At 42.3% G+C, this 22,336-nt stretch overlaps 6 protein-coding genes across 11 annotated transcripts; 4 read left to right on the top strand and 2 right to left on the bottom strand.

Moving 5' to 3' along the window:
- Positions 1–351: 351 nt before the first annotated feature.
- Positions 352–2,326, top strand: LOC108113324 (leukocyte elastase inhibitor). Its single transcript, XM_017223880.2, has 2 exons — positions 352–1,382; positions 1,971–2,326. The coding sequence occupies exons 1-2, from the start codon at positions 525–527 to the stop codon at positions 2,235–2,237; spliced, it is 1,125 nt and encodes a 374-aa protein (XP_017079369.1). The 5' UTR covers positions 352–524; the 3' UTR covers positions 2,238–2,326.
- Positions 2,327–2,691: 365 nt separating this feature from the next.
- Positions 2,692–4,441, top strand: LOC108113058. Its single transcript, XM_017223490.2, has 3 exons — positions 2,692–2,985; positions 3,176–3,301; positions 3,380–4,441. Exons 1-3 carry the CDS (start codon positions 2,892–2,894, stop codon positions 4,201–4,203), a joined length of 1,044 nt encoding a protein of 347 aa, XP_017078979.1. The 5' UTR covers positions 2,692–2,891; the 3' UTR covers positions 4,204–4,441.
- Positions 4,442–4,485: 44 nt separating this feature from the next.
- On the bottom strand, positions 4,486–8,792 carry LOC108113056 (heat shock factor protein). Of its 4 annotated transcripts, XM_017223488.1 has the most exons (9): positions 8,565–8,792; positions 8,058–8,282; positions 7,200–7,308; positions 5,987–7,134; positions 5,643–5,920; positions 5,465–5,570; positions 5,317–5,370; positions 5,147–5,222; positions 4,486–5,087 (listed from the first exon to the last, which is right to left on the bottom strand). In XM_017223488.1, the coding sequence occupies exons 2-9, from the start codon at positions 8,265–8,267 to the stop codon at positions 4,936–4,938; spliced, it is 2,133 nt and encodes a 710-aa protein (XP_017078977.1). In that variant the 5' UTR covers positions 8,268–8,282; positions 8,565–8,792; the 3' UTR covers positions 4,486–4,935. The 4 variants fall into 4 exon arrangements, with proteins under 4 accessions (XP_017078977.1, XP_017078975.1, XP_017078978.1 ...); XM_017223486.1 differs by having other exon boundaries at positions 5,465–5,920; XM_017223489.1 differs by lacking the exon at positions 5,317–5,370.
- Positions 8,793–9,348: 556 nt separating this feature from the next.
- Positions 9,349–13,938, top strand: LOC108112663 (polycomb protein Pcl). Its single transcript, XM_017222797.2, has 4 exons — positions 9,349–11,344; positions 11,404–11,576; positions 11,632–12,739; positions 12,799–13,938. Exons 1-4 carry the CDS (start codon positions 9,869–9,871, stop codon positions 13,192–13,194), a joined length of 3,153 nt encoding a protein of 1,050 aa, XP_017078286.1. The 5' UTR covers positions 9,349–9,868; the 3' UTR covers positions 13,195–13,938.
- Positions 13,939–14,648: 710 nt separating this feature from the next.
- On the top strand, positions 14,649–21,260 carry LOC108112664 (polyadenylate-binding protein). Of its 3 annotated transcripts, none has more exons than XM_017222798.2 (6): positions 14,649–14,840; positions 15,401–15,585; positions 17,524–17,996; positions 18,059–19,073; positions 19,136–19,443; positions 19,506–21,260. In XM_017222798.2, the coding sequence occupies exons 2-5, from the start codon at positions 15,420–15,422 to the stop codon at positions 19,387–19,389; spliced, it is 1,908 nt and encodes a 635-aa protein (XP_017078287.1). In that variant the 5' UTR covers positions 14,649–14,840; positions 15,401–15,419; the 3' UTR covers positions 19,390–19,443; positions 19,506–21,260. The 3 variants fall into 3 exon arrangements, with proteins under 3 accessions (XP_017078287.1, XP_017078289.1, XP_017078288.1); XM_017222800.2 differs by having other exon boundaries at positions 19,490–21,260; XM_017222799.2 differs by lacking the exon at positions 14,649–14,840 and adding an exon at positions 15,207–15,320.
- A 240-nt stretch (positions 21,261–21,500) lies between these two features.
- Positions 21,501–22,216, bottom strand: LOC108112666 (essential MCU regulator, mitochondrial). The gene has a single exon (XM_017222803.1). The coding sequence runs from the start codon at positions 22,095–22,097 to the stop codon at positions 21,804–21,806; it is 294 nt and encodes a 97-aa protein (XP_017078292.1). The 5' UTR covers positions 22,098–22,216; the 3' UTR covers positions 21,501–21,803.
- Between the last annotated feature and the right edge of the window lie 120 nt (positions 22,217–22,336).

The following is a 22,336-nucleotide window of genomic DNA, read 5'->3' as shown; positions in this document are numbered from 1 at the left end:
TTCAGAATAATTATATTGTTAAAGTTCTTTTGGTTGATTTACATATCATTTCAACACCTGTGAAATGATGATTTTAAAATAAATGTTTGATTTAATTGCATATAACAAATATGCCGAAATTTATGTTTCAATTCTAGCGTTCCACAAACGCCGTCAATCGACGACGCTTAATTACGAACATAATAAACAAATTGAATAAACAATATTTTCGCATGAAAACTAAAAAAACTATTTCCATATAGGCCACATATAATTATCCCGAGGCCGAGTACACTAACATATATACAGTAATCCTGGGAAAACCACCAAGGGGGAAGGAAATGGTGACGCCACTTCTTCAGGTCGATTGTTTTGATGATGTTTTGAATGTGACTCATCCGCCGGCTCTGCTAAATGGTTGCTTTTCACTTTTTTTGTGGCCCCGAACGGCATTTAAGGCATTCCGGTGTAGACAGCAGACCAGAAAACACGTACACGTAATTCCGCAATTACGCATCACACCCACAATCTCTTAGTCCGTCAATATGTTTGACTTCAATTTGGAATTTGCGCGTGGAGGCGCCCGTTTTACCACGGAACTGTTTCAGCTTTTGGCCGCTGGTGGTCTCAAGGAAAACGTAGTCTTCTCACCCTTTTCGATTCAAACCTGCATCGCCCTGGCTTTTGCTGGATCACAGGGAGAAACCGCCGACGAGATTGCAAAGACTTTGCACTTTGTGTCCAACTTTCCGCCAGAGGTGGCGCAGACTTTCCAGTTCGTCCTGGAAAAATATCGTAATAGCAACCTTTTGCGGGTGGCCAACAAGCTGTACGTTCAGGAGGGCAAGCAGTTGAAACCAGAATATCAAGCTGCCATTAAGGAACAGTATCATTCTGAGGCGGAGTCCATTAACTTTGCTCTCAGCGATGCCGCCGCCCAGGCCATCAATGCTTGGGTAAATGCCAAGACGCAGGGTAAGATCACAGAACTAGTCAGCTCGGATTCTTTCTCGGACAACACCCGACTGGTCCTGCTCAATGCCCTTCACTTTAAGGGCAGCTGGGAGCATAAGTTCAATGAGGAGCGTACTCTGGAAGATGACTTTTGGGTGAGCGATGAAGAACAGGTTAAGCTCAACTTCATGAACCAAAAGGCCAAGTTCAACTATGGCTACTTCGAGGACCTCGGTTGCACAGCCCTAGAAATGCCATACAAGGACTCGGATCTTTCCATGTTCGTTCTGCTGCCGCAGGAGCGTACGGGAATTTTCGACCTGGCTGAAAAGCTCAAGACTGTTAACTTGGTGGATCTGGCCGACAAAATGACCGTGGAGGAGGTTAATGTAAAGTTCCCTAAGTTCAAGGTGGATTATTCCCTGGAATTGGCCGAAAAACTGAAGCAGGTAAGGACGAAGCTTTTAATAAAGTTTGGAATTAAGAATTAGCCAAACAACTTAACAGAGGAATTCCCTTATGCCTACACCCGTTTTGACAAAAGCTCAATTCATGGTCAACTTTCCCTTTTACATAATTCGGCACAGTTCCTTGACCGCGTTTAATGAGAAATGCCTTCCTTATTAGTCAAGTAGGGTGGTTAAGGTTAAACAAGAAGCTATAATTAGCAGTAGCCCATAATAAAACATGGTAATATTCCATTTTATCGACACGTTGCAGCACTGCAAACCGCCCCCTGAAAAATATTTATTAACTTCTTATCTTAAAAATTTCCTCGTTTGATGTAGGAATTATTTTTAGTAGCTTATCGACGCTAAGGTGTCTCAGATAACCAAAATGGGTAGCCGTATCGTAGTGGCAGGCTGCGGTTCGTGTTAAAGATCATGTATCAGCCACACAAGTCAATAAAATTTCAGAACTTTAGTTGCAGTCGGATGTGACACACCTCATATGTCATATCTTATCGATCCGAAACCTTTAAGCGGCTATGACCTCATTAGTTATTTACTTAGTACTTGTTTATTTTTTACTTTTAGCTGGGCATCACAAAAATGTTTTCGGATGAAGCCGAATTCAACAATCTCTTGGAGTCCCCCGAGGGCATCTTTGTGTCCAAGGTGCTGCACAAAGCCACCATTGAGGTCAACGAGGAGGGAACGGAGGCAGCAGCTGCCACCGGCATGATCATGATGACGCGCATGATGACTTTCCCACTGCAGTTCCAAGCTGACCGTCCCTTCCTCTACGTCATTTGGAACAAGAAGAATATCCTATTCGCCGGTGCTTTTGTTAAGGGAGCCTAGAAGCTCCACTCTCACTGTCTTTTGTTAATTGTTTGTATTGTTTTTATCAAAAAGTATTTTTTCTAAATAAATAAGCGCTCCATGTTAAATGTCTTGTTTTATTTTGGTTTTGGGAAATGAATTATGAAATGTTTATAAAAGACACCTGTTGTATTGGTGAAAGATAAACAATTTGAACATTTAAGAGCCTAAAACTTGTTATTCAACAAAATAATTAAAAGAAGAAAAAAGTGAAAAATGAATAAAGATATATGCAACATTTTTGAAATATAAAAGTTCCAAGAAACATACAAATTTGGAAAGTTCAAACAATTTATTCTGAGAAATTTGTAAGTTACCCGCCAATAATGGAGCGCTGCCACCTTACGGTATTATTGCCATCGATATCTTTTTCGTGCACAATCGATTTGCAGAAAAATAAGGCACTAAAAATTGCCAAGCGCTAAGACCAGCCGATTTGAGTCTGCGCAGAGCGCGTAAAACCAAAACGAAGAGAAAGCAGGAGAGTCGAACGGTAAATCGGTCGCAGCAAAATAAACTTTTAGAATTCCCAGCGAGCGGAGTCTTGAAGAACACTTAAAAAAAAAAAAAATCATCCGCCTATGGAAACCTGACTGTCAAAACTATAAGAAGCAATTAGAAACGTAAAAAGAAATGAGCAGGAGGAGCGGAAATCAGGACATAAGTACCAAATCGGAGAAGATGCAGCGTTACTACGCTGAGCGCGAGACCACAGGACCCGAGTTCGGTAAGTTTCCTTCGGTTTGCTATGGTACACAATAGAATCAGAGTAACCGGGGCTCGCAGAATCAACCCCCACAGCAAAGGATGTGTCTTCTGTGCTTAGGGGTTGCTAATTCTGCTGCGAAGAAACGTAGAACCCAAGACCGAAACAAAAACAGATTTTAACGATTTTTCCCACAAATCCTTTCTGGCAGACGATCGCTTGATAAAGCTTGTTCGAGCTAATCCGGCAATATACGACGTAAGCCATCCGCATTATCGTCGCAATCCTGTTCGTGTGGACATATGGGATCGCATAGCCAACGAACTGGGCGCCTCCTGTAAGTATATTTCAATATATCCACTGCGTAGATTGTGTCCATAAAACCACCCTATTTTCTGCGTTGCCCAATTTACAGCTCGATTTCTGCAGACCAAATGGAAGAACATACGTTACAACTATCTGCAAGAGGTTAAGGCAATCGAGACTGGCCAGGCAAATCCGAATGTACGTAAACGACGCTTTACGGAAGATTTATCCTTTCTGCAGAATACGGCCCAAACCTACAATGTCAAGAAGTCCCAGAGCTATGTGGCTCCTCAGAATGGAGGAGGAAGTGACAACGACAGCAATAGCTTCCTGTATCCCGATCCGGAGCATCTGAAAATCGACGCCTCTGAGGGCTACGACATTATCGAGCTGGACAACAGTGAGGATGGCTCCAATAGCGACGACAACGAGATTGTACCGGAGTTACAGCTGGTCATGGAGGAGCGGAAGCAGGAACTATCCTTGCAGTCAACACTAAACGGCACAAGTAATAGCAATCACAGCCACGAACATGACCACCCCAGTTCGCCAGCGTCCTCACCCCTGCTCACGCCCATGGTTGTCATGGGAAATGGTTACGACCAGGAAATGCATTCCCAGCAGCAACCCCCGGAGCAGAAACCGATTAAGAATAGCTCGCTCTCCAACGGAGAGGTTACTATTGAACCTATTTACAAGCAGGCGGCCGTAAGGCGCACGTTACCCAGCGACTTTCTTAGCAATCCCTTCAAGCGTAAGGCTCCCGAAGCGCCGCTTCAGGCCCCAGTGACGACTCCCTACAGTGATCCCATCGAGCTTTACTGCCTTTCGCTGGTGGACACACTTCGCAGCATGCCGAGATCGGAGAGAGAGCGTGTTAAGTTCGAGTTCGCAAGCATTCTGAAGGACGCCAAATACAAGGACGAGTGCTAAAGAATCGCTATTCTATACGTACAATTTTCTATTAGTCACTTTAGTAATAAACAACGCACTAAAACACGCCCAGATGAACACTCATTTTATGTATTTTTAAACTTACATATAATTTGTATATCTGCGTTCTAGGCTAAGCTCTCCTAAGTTAATTTGTATTAGGATGAGTCGATATGTGTCCATATCTATTCAGTTGTATCAACAATGATCCAAAATAAATTATGCACAAAATAAGGTATCCATTGGTATTTCATAAGTTCACAGAAAAGAACAACGGTCGCCTTCATTTGCAGCTCAACGCAGCTTAAAACAATTTATTATCGATTAATAAAAGTAGTATGTAAAACGTATACCCTATAGCGTGCGATCTTAAATCGTCTACGATCTGAACAGCATTTATTCTTCTCGATCGGTTAGTGCAAACTAAAAATCTTCGACCTGAGCCCGAGGCTCGCAAAATCCCCAGATACAAAATACATCTAAAAATTAACTGATTCTTCGAGTCTTTCTACAACAAGAACTGGTTAGTCTATATATCATATATATAGTGCGTAAGGCATATACAGCATCATTAATATGATTATGGTGATTAATAATATAATTATAGTAAGAATCAACTAAAAGGTTAGACAGAGTGAAGAAAATTAACATGTAAGATTGATTCCATTACATATATACTAAAAACAGTTTGTTCGCCAGATAATCGCCTTAGCTGCTACTACTTAATATAAGTTACAACTCATGACGTGGCGTATTTAAGACAGAGCTCTGCGTCTGCAGCTGGCGAGTGCCGGCCTCCTGATCTTTGTTTCCATCGTCCGTATCCAGAATGTCGGAAAGATCATACATGGGCTGATACGAAATCAATTCTGAGCCACTTGGCGCTGCACATATCAAATTAGTTAATTTCGTCCGTCAGACTCATATAAATATCCGAACCCACCTTTCTTTTCACTGCTTATGCTGTCATTGGGAAAAGATAGGCCATAGTTGTCCATTAAATCCGAGTCATTGAAGAGCTGTAAAGTATACAAATAAACCATATTGTTAGTTGGTTCAGTTAGGACATTTTTTGACACGAAAGCCTAGCATTTGTGGACGTTTTGCGCTGACCTTTAGAAGCAGCTCGTCCTCGGTCAACTGAAAAATGGGCGTCCTGCCAGGCGCCTGATCATGTAAATAGAACGTATGTAAAATAAGCCTTTGTTCGGACAAACGGACAGCTAATCCAATAAAAAATAAATATATTATTGATACTTACACCCAAAAGCATGTTCTGATCAATGGCCACCCCGTCGCCCCGTAGCAAATCCTTCAGTGTTTCCAGCTCATCTTGCATGCTGTCCAAATGTCCGTGGAGATCATCACTGCAACAGTAAGAATTTGCTTCTTGATTATGGCTTGTCTTGCTTGGATTTGAAGTCTTCTTGTCTACTAACACTGAAGGCATTCTAAGAAGTTGGCCGTTGTTGGGATCTCGCGTAGATCCGTTCTCGTTGCCCGTGTATTTGGCTACAGCCATTGCCTCATCCTCCGTTGCTTGTGCCTTGGCCGCCGCCTTGGAAGTCGAAGCCTGATCAGCATCCAGCATAGTACTGTTGCTAGGCACATCAAAGTTGCTAGCAAACTTGCCGCTGTTTACAGTCGATTGTCCAAACTTTTGTTGCTGATCCAACTTTGCTGCCTCATCCACGCCAGCGGGAATCAAAGAAGAATCCTAAAAGGTTTATAAAAAAAAAAAAACAATAAGCAACCATTTTTAAGTGTTTTTTAAGCTTCTTACTTCAAAAATGTCCGTGGGCATGTCTTGACTGATGAAGTTTACATTGTATAGATCAGAGTTTGAGGGAGTCATTAGATCAATCAGTCCAGAGTTGTTCTCCGGCTCAGACTTAATCATTATTGGTTGGACAATTGTGTTAGATTGCGCATTAATCTGAGAGCCCGCACGCTGCACCTTTGATGAAACACCTTCCACCAGAATCTCGCCATTATCGATTGTAACATCTCCTGCTTGTCTTCGCAGCTTGTTCTTCTCCTTAAGCTGCTGACGCTTTTGCTCTTGCTCTCGTACCATAGGCGTGGTAAGCACGTTCTGCTCTTCGTTAAACGGCGGACTATTGGGCATTTCCTGAACATGAGAATCGGGGGCCTCCGTAACCGTGTAGACAACTTGCTGGGCCGGCGATTGACTTACACTGGATGCCAGCGGAGAAGCGGCACCGCCAACCAAAATATTACTACCAGGAGCGCCGTTGCCCTGGAGCAGTAAGTCTTCGACACTCTGATTCGAATAATCAACATTGTGCGAACTAACGCTTATATTTGAACGCGGTCGCTCAACAGCCAGAGGGGAGACGCTTTCCTGATCGTACTGCGATGCTGTAGCGTAGCCAACCGGCGAGGGATTCATCACCTCGTCGAGCAGCTCCTCGCTAAGCTCGTGGATGACTGGGCCGCCGCCACCCTCACTTTCTGTCTCGCTGGTTGTGCGTGCGCGATCGTTCTCGGGAGTATCATTGATCATTAACTGCATATGACGCTTAACCCCAGACATGTTGCGCGATGGTTGCACGATAGAGATTAGGAACTGGATCAGTTTGTTGACTATCTGCTGCTGCTTTGCGTGCTTCTGACGCAGGCTAGCAATCTCGCGCCACAGCACCTCGTTTTCCTGCTTCATGGCGGAGAAGCGTGAATCCAGATTATCTTGGCGACCACGCATCACCTTAACATCACTGAGTATCTTGGACACGGCCTCCTGCTTTAGCGCACTCTTATCGTCTCCATTTTTGTTGTTCGATATTTTCCTTTTAATTTGGTCTAGTAAATATGGAGAGTTTCGCTTAAAGAATGGATGTGAAAACTCAATCTCATCGCGATCGAAACGTAGCCCTCCGTTGTCAATGGAGGTGATCTTGTGAAATCCATCTGTTCATAAAAAAAAGCATTTTAGAAGATGTTTAAAGTGAGATATTTTAATGCACTTTACTTACACATATTCAATTGCCTAATGAAGCTGGCCATGTTGTTGTGCTTGTAGTTTAGGGGCAGCAATTCCTTTGCGAATTGAGCCTGATTTTGTATAACAAAACTTTGGCCATCCTACAAAAAATAAAGCAAAAAACGGAAGCGATATGAGAGTCATGCTGATATGTGGTTGCCACAAAATTATTCGCGGTAAGCCGCAAAATGGAAACGATAAGAGTTTACGTTTGATGTAACATACGTTCGTATATAATTAAGCTAATTTTGATCCGAAGAGCAAAATTACAGCAAGTGTCAAGATAATGGTAATGCCTAATATAAGAGCAATGGATGAATTATTTTCGGGAAAATAAAGCATTACTTGAACAATGGAGGTTTTCTTAAATTGTTCAAGAACAATAATAGTTACTTATGACTTATTATTTTTTTCTTTTCATATACTATTATTTTGTTCAAAACCGTATTATTTTTACTATAAAAGGTTTTGGAATGCTACGCTTATCAGTACACTCTTTGCTAAGAGTGTGATGAAACCAAAAGTGAGAACCAATTACTCTTATCTTAAATGAAAAACCGAATGACCAAGGGAAATTTTTCGATTGACGGCTGGAGATGGAAAATTTTTCAAAGTTCACGCACGTACGCATGCAAATAGCATAAACAACAACAACAACAACAACAACAATAACATGGTGGTCTGCATACGTGCGTTGCGACACAGACCTAGCAACAACAAAGAGAGACATCTGAGAAAGAGAGTTTGAGACACCTGCAAGCAACGTCATTGTTGCCATGCTGATTAGCGGTAAATAGTTAGAGGGGGGTCCCTGGAAAGGTAAATAAACAATATGGCGTCGTAAAATTACCTTGGTCCAGCAGATCAAGCGATTGGTATCGCCGTCGTCCACCAGGCGCCACAACTTCGCCAAAAAGGCCGGCACCCCACTTCCAATGGCGCCAGCGTCCCCGAACGAGTGCATCCTCCTGCCTGGCAGTTGCTCTTCCTCGTCGTCCTCCTCTTCCTCCGATTCGTGCTTAAACTGCACGGCTTTGGCGGATGAACGCGACCTGGACATATAGTGACCAGCAGCCTGGAAAGGAGTAATGAATGAATTCACAGCACACTAACACACACGCTCCTTTTCCAGTTCACAGTTCACTTTTCCACGTATATGTATTGGTGTGTATGAGAAGCAGTGTGCGTGTGCAGGTACAATATACATACAAATATGTAAAAGGTACATATGGATACAATTTGATGTGAAAGTTGCAGCTCAAATCGAATAGTTTAAATTACAGCCAAATGCGTCATTCAAGCCAGCAATTTGCACAAATGGAGCTCTAGTTCTTCTTCTCCTGCTCCGATTACCTACCTTAACAAATTTGCAATTCGTTCGGCTTTTGCGGTGTAAAAAACGTATTTAACTCGTTTAATTTGCTTTTTGCACTTAACTCTCGTTCTTTACCGATTTATTTTCTATAATTTGTATGTTTTTTAAGCGTTTTTCCGCGATTTATTCACAAGTGAAAACCTAATGAAATTTCCGTGAAATAAAATTGCTTTTGCTCGTAGCGTGACCAGTTTGGAAAAAACCTACCGAACTATAATTCGCTGCTATTTATACCTTTTCAATGTCTGCTTGGCTCTTCTGGTATTTTTCTAGTATTTTCTAGCGCGCAACTTCTCTATTCAAATGTCTGTAATTTAGTTTTATATGTCTACATTTTTATTCAATCTAATGTAGCTACTAGCTACTTATAGATTTGTTAAAAGGTTCGGGTCGGTATTATAACGGTTGTATTAAAAAAGGAAGGTTAGGAGGCTTTCACTCAGTATATTCTACTTGGTCGAGTGTGGATGATATAACATTATAACGAAGGCAACAAGTTTCAAAAATTGTTCATTAATATAAAAAAAAACATTTGAGTTAAGTTTTTTTTTGTATATGCATAAAAACAATACTATTTTTCTTAAATTGTTGTATTATTTATATATATATTTATATATTCCTTATTATGTATTCAAATATTATCCAAGTATTTTTATTATACACAAATATAAATAGAAATTATTAAATTGTTGCTTAACCAAAATTCTAAATCGTCGCAATTATTTAAGTTGTTTCCAGTATTTTCCAGTATTATATATTTTTTTGCGATTTTCCGCGGTCACACTGGTGGGCATATGTTGAAAAATGGCTGACACAAATTAATTTTCAAGTGATTTGTTTTGTGCATTTTCGCTGGTGTTAAGGATGAACTTGGGACAGCGACGCCTAAAGCCGACACCCTAATTAATTTGAGCACAATGCTAATTTAATGCACGAATCGAAATACACTGAAAGGTGGGGAAATCGGCTCCCGAAATAAGAAGTGCCGTGGTGCGTGTGGAAAAGTACGAATGTGGAAGACACATAGAATACAAAAGGGCCCGCTCTTAAGTCCATACATCTTGCAAAAGTGTACGTGTGTGTGTAAGCGGGGCAACAACAAATTCGACGAAAAAGGCGCCAGATTAATGAGCTCGTGTTAATCAGCGAAAAACCATCAAGAAACCTATTAAAAACGAGCCAACAAAAGCCGGCAAATTGAACTAAAGGTTCTTGATTTTAATAAAAGACTGCGCTTGTGAAGATTCAGGTAATCAAGCACCTACCAAAACGCACACACCGCCGCAATGATGAACAACCATTATCATTTGCAACACGATCATCCGCCACAAAACGTGGCACATTCGTTTATGCAGCAGCCGAGTGCTGCCGCATCTGGAACAACTCCTGCCACGACCACCTCATACGGCTACTTGCCACAGCAATCTGGCCAGCAGCCGCAATGGATGACCACCACCTATCAAATCCTGCCACCCAACGGAGGACCCGCAACGGTAGCAAAACGTTACTATGCCACCTCCGGGACACAGGCCTCACATCCCAGCACTATCCAGATCACCAACAGCTTTGCCCAGCAGGTTACTCCAACGAAGCAACAGGCGGCAACAAGCTCCAGTCCTTTTAAGGCTAACAATATACGGATTATCTCGACGGCGCCGAGTGTCTACAGTCTGAACAAATCGCCACAGGATCCGCACTCCATTTATGCGCCCGTTCAGTCTTACTATTTGCCTAGTGCCGGTAGCCAAACAGCTGGTCAACTTAACCTGATGGCGGCCAGTGGAAATGCCAAGCAACTGCAGCCGCCGCCTCTGGTCCCCGTGAGCAACTCCTCTTCGCCGCCTTCCACCGTGGTGCTGGACCGCATCAATATTTGCATCAATAACCACTATGCGGAATCGCCCGCCGCTCTAAATTCATCGCTGACCACGGCTCAGCAACCGTCGCCCATCATACCGGCTATTCAGCACAAGGCTATTTTGCCCCTGATCGACAGTAGCACAGCTGATAGTAGCAGCTGCAGCAGTAGTTCTGTTTCCAGCAGCAGCTATGGTGGGGGCACGACCACCTCAGCGGCCATAGTAATTGTGGATGAGCCGGATTCTACCACCACAACGCCCCAGACTCCACCAACTACCCCTGAGACTATAAGTTCACCTGGAAAGAATTCACCCTCCCCTCCGCTACTAGCCACGGAATCGCTACTTAAGGCCGTCAGCCAACTGAAGCCTAGCTTCAAGGCCATCGAATCAGCACCACCCGCGCCTCCAACTCCTCCATCTCCGCCACCGCCACCAGTTACTGCTCCTCCGCCGGCGGTCACATATGCCCTGCAGGAGGACGTCTTCATTAAGTGCAGCGATGGTAGGTTTTACCTGGGCACCATAATTGAGCAGACGAGCCATCAGTTTCTTATCCGCTTTGATGATCAGTCAGAGCAATGGTGCGAACCGGATAAATTACGCAAATTGGGCGGCGGAAGTTCACTAACCGGTGGCGGGGGAGCTGGCTCAAGTTCGGATACTTCAAATACCTCCACCACAGGACCCATGTGCGTGGCCTGCAAGCGAGCAGACATCGAAGATGTGGTAGAAATATGCGAGCGTTGTGGACGTGGCTATCATCGTGGGTGCACTATGGAAATCGTTACCGGTAGTGGAATTTGGAGCTGCAAGCGCTGCGCAAAACCAATGAAAATGCAGCACCCGGTAAACCACGAGATTACTAAGCCTGTAGGAATTTGCCAACAGTTACCCTACCATGTGAGTATACTTAGTTTCTAAACCAGGGAATTGGGTAACTAATCTCATTTGGCCCACAGGCGGATAAGCTCAGCTGGGATGAGAAGCATCGGGTTAACGAGGAGCAGATTTACTGCTACTGCGGCAAGCCTGGGAAATTCGATCAAAATATGCTGCAGTGCTGTAAGTGTCGCAACTGGTTCCACACCCAATGCATGCAGAACTTTAAGAGAAAGTTGTTGCGCGGCGACATGTAAGATTTGAGATATGTTTATAAAATTAAAAGCGTTAAGTAACCTATTTTTCAGGTTTTTTGTATTCTGCTGTACAGTGTGCAACAAAGGCGAGGAGTTTGTTCGACGTCTGCAGATAAACTGGGTGGATGTACTCCACATTGCCCTGTACAATCTGCGCAAACATCAGCACCAGAAGTACCACCATCTGTTGAAGGACATTTGGCCCTTCATACTCGAACAGCGCCACCAGTTGCCTATCTGTGATCAGTGGCGCACAATGCCGGAGACGGCACTGATGGAGCGTATCAAGTTAACCCTAAAAGACAACTCGGAGAGATTTGTTTGTGGCAGAGAGTTTAAAAGAGCGCCTGCTTTCTATGCTCTGCGGCACAGTGGCCCTCCACTCACTCCCAAAGTGTTCCTAGAGCCACACGAGGAACTTTCCGATGAGTTACTGATAAAAGAGTTCAAATTAATTCTCTTTCCCGAGGAGTCCGTTGAAAATCACCGAGAGCCTCTGAAAAGAGCTCCGAAAGACGTGTATGAGTTCAACACGGATGAAGATGAGCAAGTTGAAACGAGCGAGGACGAGATCCCCATCAAGCAAATCATCGAAAAGGCAAAGAAGCAAGCTAGCCAAAAGGTGGATGAGCAAGATGATCTGCTCCTAAAGCAAAAGCAGTCGGAACACATCGAGGCGAGCGCTCTGGACCTCGCCGACGACAATGCTAATGATGGCGATCCCGGTAAACTGCCAGCACCCATTCCACCGCTGCTGGACGCTAACAGTAGTCGCAAACGCAAAGCTTTCCGTTTGTCCAAGCGCTATGACAACAGCCGCAACCACTGTGATCTATCATCCGATGAGAACTCAAGCAGCAGTCGGGGAACCAGTTCGCTGGACCTCATCATACCCCCACCGGCCAACTTTCTGGGGCGCAACAATCCGTTCCTCATGGCCACTCCAAAAAAAGCGTTGCAGGGACGAAGCATCGGTATGGGAGCTGGAGTTGGGATGAATGGGATTATCAACACCATTTTCAAGCTTAAAGGCACCTCCAAGGAGCAACCGCGCATGGTGCGCACAATTAAGCGAAGACTGAGTGCCAAAGACATAACAATAGGACCCAATCAGGAAGTGCGCAGGCGTCGCACCCGCCGCCTGACAACGGCCATTGAGGTAGAAATCTAAAACATAAGCTGTGGCAATATTTAATGTATTTTTTTTTCATTAACCAGGTCATCAGCACCACCACCATCAATCCCATACCCAGCCACTATCTTCCTCTCTATGCCAAAGATCTGCAGCCACCGGCGCCGCCAATGGGAAAGCCAACGCACGGACGCCTCCTACGCCAGCGGCCGCAAAAGCTTTCTCCCAACCAGAGCCGCCGGAACTCAACCAGCTCTACGGCAACCACCAGCAGCAGCAATGGTATTGCAGCCCCAGGACATTCCATAATGGATCTGAAGCAGTCGGTGAACAAGTACTTCGGCGGCGCCATTAATCGAATAGATGCTGGTGAACCGTTTGCAATTCGAGCCAAGCGCCGCATGGGAAACGGACAGGTCCAGTATCTAGTTGAATGGGGAGGAGATGCTGCGGCAACGGCTGTCGGATCGATGGGAAACTAGACTCTTGGCATACCGACTCATGTTTACATTTATGTTTATCATTTTCCTGCGTTATTCTTTATTAATGTTCGCTGCCAGCTCCGGGCCTCTTTATTTGTTAACGTTTAAAAGTTTATTACCACTGCCAAAATAGCAAAAGAATGTTCAAAATATTGGTTCAGCATTAAAGCGGTATACTGTTAAATTGTAAAAAAAAAATGCAAAAAGCAACTAAATACAGGTTATAATTGTGCAATGGCAGTTAAGTGTTGCAGCAAAACTTAAAAAGGTCCACGAAATTGGTAAAAGTATTACAATATTAATCTGGAATCCTATGTAACATTCGCTGCTGAATGAGTTTGTATTAAATAATGTCTATCAAACGAAAACGATTCGCTAAGTTCAGTACTATACTTTAGTTTTATGCCCATGTATATTTTTGAAAAATATATATTAAAAAGGGAAACTCTCAAACAAATCATGTTATGCATACAAAAAATACTTGATATACATAAACACAAATTCGATAATATTTAGGACTAGTTCAATAATTCGTTCCCATAGATTAGGGAAAACAAACATTAATGAATTAAGAAATTACATTTTATGTTTACCAATTAAAAAATAGAACAACAAAATCAAAATTGAGTTGAACGCAAACAAAATCTCAAGCTGACATTGACGTACATATATGTTAGGCTAAACCAGAGCGAAAAATGTTCTTAACGAAGTATATAATGCCCAAATAAATGTTTCGAAAAAGTGCATTTTTTTGTGATTTTTGGTTAAAAACCCCAGTAGGCGGCCAAAGTGACATTAGGGTTTCGAACCTGTCAAGCCCCGACTGCCTACTCGCTTCATTAGGCACTCGACTACCAGCTAGGGCACATGCAACAGCAATCTGAAACAGAAAAAAAATAAGAAAAATTGGTTTATTGCCATAAAACAAAAAAAAATTGTTCAATTACACTCGGTTTTTGAAGGTTTTACTTGAGTGTTGTTTATTTCGTAGAAAAACGAAAAGCATAAAAAGACGATTACGTTCTAAAGTGCCGGTTAAAGACAATCACTTGTGAAATACACCAGCTCCTCTCGGAGTTTTGCTTTTGCAGGCAAATAATTACACCACGGACTTAGGTAAGTTTGAAGAAAGGGGAATCCCCAATTTATACATTTCCGCATCGGCTCCCAGTTAAATTTATAATGACATTTGTGAAAAAAAAATTCTAAGTCCAGCAGGGCTGCCATCATATCTTCACGTATTTTTCTCAGTAGACAATAGGCTAAAAATATTCATTAAATTAAAAGGAAATCAGCTTATTAAAGGCCTATTGGTAAATGAATTCATTTTTAAATTTTGCGCTCTTGGATTTTTTAGTCAAATTCTTCTCGAAAAATCGTTCGATAATTTTTCTACAACCCAAAATGGCAGCTCTGATAAGTGCGTTTTTACCGATACTTTTTAGGGCTATCGGAAACGATTCTCTTCTCTGAGTCGTGTAGAGTCCGTTTACGTGAGCGGTCGTGGATTCGCTTTCAGCACACGGCTTATCACATATTTTTTGTGAAGAAAAAAATATATAAAATATAAAAAAAAATTTAAAAACCCAAAAACGTAACAAAAAAAATTGTAAAAAGTAGCAAAAAATCGAGCAAGTGTTTGAAAAGTAAGTACGGTGCAAAGAAAATGGAATTAGAGGAATGGTGAACAAGAGGGCGCGACGCGAGACAAAGCGAATGGGTAATTTTCCCAGCAAGACTTTTCTTGCTTGTCGTCACTGCCCGTGTCTTAAAGATGGCGGCCCAAAGCGTGAACTTATTCGCAGAATCGCGGGCAAGGGTCTCATGTTTGTAAATTTTTGCGAAAATTCAACAAATCGTATAGCTTTGAGCAGGCAGAACGCGTGTCTATCTTTGTGGCTGTGTGTATGTGTGGAAATTTTCCAACACGAAGATGGTGCGAGAGTGTGACTGGGGGAGAGCGCAAGAAGCAACAACAAAGCACACGCAGCGTTGCCATGTCTACCGACTGTCACACGCACCAGTGTTGCCACCTTGACACGCAGACAGAGAGACGAATAGAAGAGCTAAAGCCACGCCGCTTTTTTTTCTTTCTATTTCACCGCCTGCCTGGTCGAATCCATCCGGTCCGTAAAATTAAAATTATTAAAAATAAATATAAAAAAAAACATGTAAAAACTCCGAAATTAATTCTCTGAAATTGCAGGTAGACCTGATCACCAAATATGGCTTCTCTATACGTCGGTGATCTCCAACAGGACATCACTGAATCGAATCTTTTTGATAAGTTCTCGTCTGCTGGTCCAGTGCTGTCCATTCGTGTCTGCCGAGATGTGATGTCCCGTCGTTCGTTGGGCTATGCCTACGTCAATTTCCAGCAGCCAGCCGATGGTGAGTAATCCGTGAAAAGTAGTGTAATTAAATAGTCGATAGTGCCTGAAAAGTCCGCCCCTTCCGCGCGAAACAAAGAAAACACGTGTGCAGTTTTTGCACTCGCTTACGCATACAGACGCATGTCGCACAGTGGGGAAAAAACAGTCCTCAAAAACTGGACTAGGTTGAACGATGACTTATAAGAATACCTGATAAACGGCTTTCCAAGTATTTCATAACTCGCTCCACCGTACAATGCTTACGTTAATCTCGTCGCACACACACACTCTCAGATGTTAGTGCATATATGTATGAATTCCAGTTGATGTGGAAGTGACTGAAAGTGCGAGGGATAAAGAAGGGAAAAACAGCTGGCTTGTGCCACTCTTCAACCATTCGCCTAGAAATTTCCGCCTCAATTTCGCAAAATTGCAATTATGATGGTATAATATGGTTCCATATTGCCCAGACAGCTTATCGCAGCCCCGCCCATTAGTTGTTTCATTGTTTCATCGCCTGTTTTGGTTTTATTTGATGTGTTGTGTTGTTTCCAAGCGGTGAACTTGCGCGCACGCACACGTTTATGCGCACAGTTTTGTGTGTGTGTGTTTCTCTTCCATGAACATGTGTTCATTGTTGTTTTGGGCCATTTCTTGTTGGCCTTCATCAATTTTAGGTTAGATTCCATTAACTAAATTTCGGCACGCCCGCTTTTTCTTGCTGCTTACCATTGTTTTTGCTTTCACTTTCACACGTCGTCCCTGCTCTTCATAATCCATTCATTAACACTTCCAAATTCTTGACATGTCAGTGAACCGAGCTCCTCGGCCTCTCTTTCGCCCATTAAAATCTTGTTTAAAAAAAAACGAAAACAAACTTTCACTGCGCATAGTGGCTGCTGCTTCTTCGTTTTTCGTTGTTCGCTTACATTTGTTTATTGAATTAAGCGTACAATGGCACAAAACTGGCGGCCAATAATGATTACGCTGCATGTGAAAGCTTGTCGCCGCATTCCAGCATTCCGTAAAAGTTTAGTGAACTTTATGTTTTGAGGTTATGGCGAAGCTATCTGTATTTGTTTTTGACAATGTCGGCTTAAATTAACTTTTCCGCTTTAGTATTTAATATATGTATAATTGAAAACAAATTGTCTTCGCAACTTCTACCCATTGGTCGGTCGAATTTTACTGTTTTTGACACGACTAAGATTCATTGTTGCCAGAAAAATATTTATACAACATACCATGCGGATCGTTTTTGCGTACAATTCGCAGAAGTAGAAGTATTACATATCCTTTTCGCGAATTTTTAGTTCAAAATCTTTTTCAGCAACTTCTACCCATTGGTTGATCAAGTATATCCTTTTTGAAACAACTAAGATTCTTTGTTGCTATAAAAATCAATGCAACTTACCATGTTAATGGGTATCGCATACCATTTTCAGAAGTAGAAGCATGACAATCACCGATTCTATCCTTAATCATTTTCCTAGGCCCTAGTAGCAACTTCTACCCATTGGTTGGTCAAATTGATCATTTATTGACACGACTAAGATTTAAAGTTGCCAGATAAATCTATGTAACTTACCATGTAAATTGGTAACGCATACCATTTGCAGAAGTAGAAGCATAACAAAAACACTATTTATACCTTCTTCTTACCTACCTTCTTCTACTCGACGTAAAGTTAGCAAAGAAACCATTCTCAAAAGTAGCAGCTTAAAAGAATACGACTCGGCAACTTCTACCCATTGGTTGGTCAAATTAACTTGTTTTGACACGACTAAGATTCATAGTTGCAAAAGAAGAGTCCAGGCTTGACTTACCATGCACTAGGCTGCTTTTGCATATGGCCAGTGCAGAAGTTGAAGAGTCACAATACCATTAAAGACTCTCATTTAATTTGACCAAAAGCGAACCAATAGTTATTGGAAATCTTCCCATCTTTTATCCGTAGCTGAGCGTGCTTTGGACACCATGAACTTCGACCTGGTGCGCAACAAGCCCATTCGCATTATGTGGTCTCAGCGTGATCCTTCACTTCGGCGGTCTGGTGTTGGAAACGTGTTCATCAAGAACCTGGATAGGGGCATTGACAACAAGGCCATATACGACACTTTCTCTGCCTTTGGCAACATTTTGAGCTGCAAGGTAGCTACCGATGAGAAGGGCAACTCTAAGGGCTATGGCTTCGTCCACTTCGAGACTGAAGATGCCGCCAACACTTCCATCGAAAAAGTCAACGGTATGTTGCTAAACGGCAAGAAAGTCTACGTAGGCAAGTTCATTCCCCGTAAGGAGCGCGAGAAGGAGCTCGGCGAGAAGGCTAAGCTCTTCACCAATGTGTACGTCAAGAACTTCACCGAGGAATTTGACGACGAAAAGCTTAAGGAGTTCTTTGAACCCTACGGCAAGATCACAAGCTACAAGGTAAAGTATTAAATTCGTTCGTCTTTTAATTTGTTTCACACTAATATTACTTTCGAATTTAGGTCATGTCCAAAGAGGACGGCAAAAGCAAGGGCTTCGGATTCGTGGCCTTTGAGACCACAGAGGCTGCTGAGGCGGCCGTCAAGGCTCTAAATGGCAAAGACATGGGCGAGGGCAAGTCCCTGTACGTGGCCCGTGCTCAGAAGAAGGCTGAGCGCCAGCAGGAGCTGAAGCGCAAGTTCGAAGAACTGAAGCAGAAGCGTCACGAGTCTGTGTTCGGCGTTAACCTGTACGTGAAGAACCTCGACGACACTATTGATGACGATCGCCTGCGCGAAAAGTTCTCGCCGTACGGCACAATCACATCGGCTAAGGTTATGACTGATGAGGAGGGTCGCTCTAAGGGCTTTGGCTTCGTTTGCTTCATTTCGCCCAACGAGGCAACCTGTGCCGTTACCGAGCTGAACGGTCGCGTAATGGGCACCAAGCCCTTGTACGTCGCTTTGGCTCAGAGGAAGGAGGACCGCAAGGCTCACCTCGCCTCGCAATACATGCGTCACATGACCGGCATGCGCATGCAGCAAATGGGACAAATCTTCCAGCCCAACACAGCCGGAGGCTTCTATGTGCCGACCTTACCGCCAAGCCATCGATTCTTAGGTCCCCAGATTGCCACACAGATGCGAAACGCTCCACGCTGGGCGCCCGGTGTGCGTCCCGGTGCCGCGGTGCAAAGCGTCCAGGGCGCAGCTGGAGCTGGTGGCTTCCAGGGTACCGCCGGAGCAGTGCCCGCCCAGTTCCGTTCGACTGCTGCTGGAGCACGCGGTGCCCAGCCCCAGGGTGTGCAAGGTACGCACGCCACCGCCGCTGTTGCAGCTAACAACATGCGCAACACTGGAGCGCGTGCCATCACCGGCCAACAGACTGCAGCTCCTAATATGCAAATTCCTGGAGCACAAATTGCTGGCGGTGCGCAGCAGCGTGCTTCTAACTACAAGTACACATCCAACATGCGCAATCCCCCTGTGCAACAGTTGCAGCAGACCCAGCCAGTCCCACAGCAGTTGCAAGGAAAAAGTAAGTTTTAAGTAAACTATATACGAAAGAGTTTTCACTAATTAAAAAATTCATTATTGCAGATTCTGAGAAGCTCATTGCCTCGTTGCTGGCCAACGCCAAGCCGCAGGAGCAGAAGCAGATCTTGGGAGAGCGTCTGTATCCGATGATTGAGCGCATGCACGCCGCTCTGGCTGGCAAGATCACCGGCATGTTGCTGGAGATTGAAAACTCCGAGCTCTTGCACATGATCGAGGATCAAGAAGCCCTCAAGGCCAAGGTTGAGGAGGCTGTAGCTGTGCTTCAGGTGCACCGCGTATCTGAGCCCGCTAACTAATATCAAACAGCTCAAGCGGATGAAAATTTTACAAGAACACTCGACACCCAAAAAGTATGTAGTGCAGCATTCATAAAAAATACGCCCTTACCAATCTCAGATTTTTGCCATTGCAGTTTTCCACATAACTTTCAATTCATTAAGAACAATTCGCATTCACTGATGCCTAGTGCAAAGAAAGAACGCCAAGAAGAAGGACACACATTCAACACAGAGGAACGAAGCGTAAAAACTCCGGCTTTTTTCTTTTCTAATCCCAGACAAACATCAGCTTAAACAATTTCAATCATTTAATTTCGAACGCATTTACGCAAGTACACGAAGCAAAAAGAAGAAAGTCAAGAAAAAGCAATTCTGCAGTAGATTCAAGAATTCCTTTTTTTTTTTTTTACAAAAACAAGAAGTTAACTGAACAAAAAAATTGAAAAATATGAATTGAAAGAAAAATATTTTTTGTCATTGCTTAAACTGAATCAGTAATATTTTGTATGCGTATAAAGCAAAAATTAAATACCTTGCAAAATAAACATCGGTTTAAAGCATAATTGTAGAAAGCTTTTTGCAATGATTGAAATTGTGTTTTTAAAATCATCGACAACACTCCCCACTTTCAAACAACAACAACACACGAAAGCGATATGTAATTTTTTTCAATTCTTTTTTTCTCAAATTCAAACTTTAAGAAAGCTTTGTTTAGAAAAAGAAAAACGCGACAACCATACACTTTTAAAAAAGCAAAGAAAACAAAACAAAAAAATTGCAAAAAAGTTAAAATAAAAACGAAAAAATGTAAAGCAAACTGTGCGGAACAGAACAGAAGAGAAAGGAAAAAAGATAACCGCAAGAATATGAGAGTCAAGTTTTTGCTACTTTAAAAAAAGAAAGAAAATACAAAAGCCAACAGCAGAGAAAATATGTTGAAAAATGAAAACAAAACAAAAACTTTAAAAACCTACAAAAAAATTGAAAAACCTATGTAAAAACAGTAAAAAAAAAAAAAGGAAATATATATAAACACACAACACCCACACACATATTAAACAACAACATATATATGAGAAATACAAGAAACACAAGAAAAGCGCTAAAGCGTGAGAAACTTATGAAGCATATTACTGAAAAACGGCGAAAAACCCGAGGGCAAATAAGCAAGCAGGATTTTTATGGTCACGTATCCAAACAATGGAAGCGAAAAACAAACATTCATTTATTACGATTTGCAAAAATATATATATTGAAGAGAACTCGTAATACGGACGCCGCCGCGATTTTATTTGCGTTCCGACTTTTGTTATATACAAAGAAACAAGAATATTACCAGTAAATAATGTTTTTACACCATACATAATACGATATATTAAAGCAAGCGGAAATAAAATCGCCGCTCGGGCAGTGAAATTCATATTTTTTTATTAAACAAATCTAAAATAAAAAACCAAGCAAAAATGATTGAAAAAATTGCAAAACACAAAAATCATATATATATATGCAGAAAATGCAAAAATATTTAAAAAAAACTCAAACACAGTAAATTGAGAGTAAAACAGAAAACATAACCAAAACCCGAATTGGAATATTCAAAAAGTTTGAAGGGATGAAAAATTTTACTTTTCACGAATTATACGCAAATCAACACACTTCTATATATAAAGCAGATATATATGTATCCTTATATATTAAAGCGATATAAAGCATAATTTGTATGATTAAACAAAAATAGGATTGTTAAAATTTGATTGCGCATCTTTGAAGCAAAACCCAGCAATTAAAACCATTTGAATACATTGTAACGAATGCAGAGAGAAAGTCCTTAAACAAACCTTTGTACACCCAACAAATTTAATAACAATAAAATTCCACTTCGGCAAAAACTGTGTTTACATATTTAGGGGGTGGCATAAGGTGGGTTTGACATAAAGCTGCTCAAAATAATAGCTGTAATTATAACTGTTAAAATATAAATTGCTGTCCAAGCACATATCAATAGTACTGTTTTTTTGAACACAACTATGTATGTATGGAGTATATAATATATATTAGTCTTCAAGCAGATATCTTCTACATATATATGAATGTTTCAGAAGATGTCCCTTATATAACAAAGTCATCCATTAGCATAGTTGAAAAAAGTTTATTTAAGTCTAGTAACATTCGTGAATATATCGAGCGTGGTTAACAATTGGTTTGTCAAAAATATCAAAGCGGGATTTGCAGAATACATACATATAATGAAACACACAAAATGCTAAAAATGTGGGACCTTAAAAGTATACATCGTTTTATATTGAAAAAGATAGATGAATAAACTTTTGGCCGATTGTAAAGATCTTCTGAGTGGGACAACGGCTCCAAGCTAACATACTCATCCCGACTAGGAGGCACTCCCACATGAAGATTGCAATTGCTTTTAGGACCTAATCCTCGTCATCGTCATCATCGGCGGGCACGAAGAGATCGTTCTCCTCCAGGAAGTTGGCCACGTTCTTGCTGATGGTGGCACCCACAAATAGACCCGGGATAACGGCACAGAAGACAGCCAGTAGTCCGAAGGGCATCTCTTCGGGTTTGGGCTTAATGGCTCCGCTCCGGAAGTACACACTGGACATGTGGCGCTGCAGGATCCTTAGGTTACCAGGGTTTTCCGCGACCCTTCGCGAAAGTTTTTGTAGGGCCAGGTTAATGGGAAAGGCCAGGCGCGAAACAATCATATTTGCAGGCTTGTATTATCTCTTATTTTGATTTAAAGCACAAATTCTATCTCAATTTATGAGTTTAGTTCCAAGATTGTGAGTCAATCAGCTGATTAGGGCTGCCAACTTATGAACAGAAGAAATCGATGTATTGAGGGGGGAAACTAAAAGCTGATTCAGCGAATAGGAGTGTTGAGTAACCCCGCGGCGGTCAGTGTGGCGAAAAGGGCGCGCAATTTAAAAATTCTTTCTACACC

The sequence above is a fragment of the Drosophila eugracilis genome, unplaced genomic scaffold (genome assembly GCF_018153835.1).
Source record: "Drosophila eugracilis isolate 14026-0451.02 unplaced genomic scaffold, ASM1815383v1 contig_90, whole genome shotgun sequence".
In the NCBI taxonomy this organism is placed as follows: Eukaryota; Metazoa; Arthropoda; class Insecta; order Diptera; family Drosophilidae; genus Drosophila; species Drosophila eugracilis.
The sequence above is the reverse complement of the archived record's forward strand: the minus strand, read 5'-3'. Positions and strand labels throughout refer to the sequence as shown.

What these genes read in the sequence shown, in the direction of transcription:
- LOC108113324 (XM_017223880.2), top strand. Translation starts at nt 525, where the DNA reads ATGTTTGACTTCAATTTGGAATTTGCGCGTGGAGGCGCCCGTTTTACC. An exon ending in TGGCCGAAAAACTGAAGCAG is followed by an intron (nt 1,383 to 1,970) that starts GTAAGGACGAAG and finishes TTTTACTTTTAG; the next exon opens with CTGGGCATCACAAAAATGTT.
- LOC108113058 (XM_017223490.2), top strand. Translation starts at nt 2,892, where the DNA reads ATGAGCAGGAGGAGCGGAAATCAGGACATAAGTACCAAATCGGAGAAG. An exon ending in GACCACAGGACCCGAGTTCG is followed by an intron (nt 2,986 to 3,175) that starts GTAAGTTTCCTT and finishes CCTTTCTGGCAG; the next exon opens with ACGATCGCTTGATAAAGCTT. An exon ending in CAACGAACTGGGCGCCTCCT is followed by an intron (nt 3,302 to 3,379) that starts GTAAGTATATTT and finishes CCCAATTTACAG; the next exon opens with CTCGATTTCTGCAGACCAAA.
- LOC108113056 (XM_017223486.1), bottom strand. Translation starts at nt 8,267, where the DNA reads ATGTCCAGGTCGCGTTCATCCGCCAAAGCCGTGCAGTTTAAGCACGAA. An exon ending in GCTTGATCTGCTGGACCAAG is followed by an intron (nt 7,309 to 8,057) that starts GTAATTTTACGA and finishes TATTTTTTGTAG; the next exon opens with GATGGCCAAAGTTTTGTTAT. An exon ending in CATAAGCAGTGAAAAGAAAG is followed by an intron (nt 5,088 to 5,146) that starts GTGGGTTCGGAT and finishes TGATATGTGCAG; the next exon opens with CGCCAAGTGGCTCAGAATTG.
- LOC108112663 (XM_017222797.2), top strand. Translation starts at nt 9,869, where the DNA reads ATGATGAACAACCATTATCATTTGCAACACGATCATCCGCCACAAAAC. An exon ending in AAGTTGTTGCGCGGCGACAT is followed by an intron (nt 11,577 to 11,631) that starts GTAAGATTTGAG and finishes CCTATTTTTCAG; the next exon opens with GTTTTTTGTATTCTGCTGTA. An exon ending in GCCTGACAACGGCCATTGAG is followed by an intron (nt 12,740 to 12,798) that starts GTAGAAATCTAA and finishes TTCATTAACCAG; the next exon opens with GTCATCAGCACCACCACCAT.
- LOC108112664 (XM_017222798.2), top strand. Translation starts at nt 15,420, where the DNA reads ATGGCTTCTCTATACGTCGGTGATCTCCAACAGGACATCACTGAATCG. An exon ending in GCAAGATCACAAGCTACAAG is followed by an intron (nt 17,997 to 18,058) that starts GTAAAGTATTAA and finishes TTTCGAATTTAG; the next exon opens with GTCATGTCCAAAGAGGACGG. An exon ending in ACAGCAGTTGCAAGGAAAAA is followed by an intron (nt 19,074 to 19,135) that starts GTAAGTTTTAAG and finishes TCATTATTGCAG; the next exon opens with ATTCTGAGAAGCTCATTGCC.
- LOC108112666 (XM_017222803.1), bottom strand. Translation starts at nt 22,097, where the DNA reads ATGATTGTTTCGCGCCTGGCCTTTCCCATTAACCTGGCCCTACAAAAA.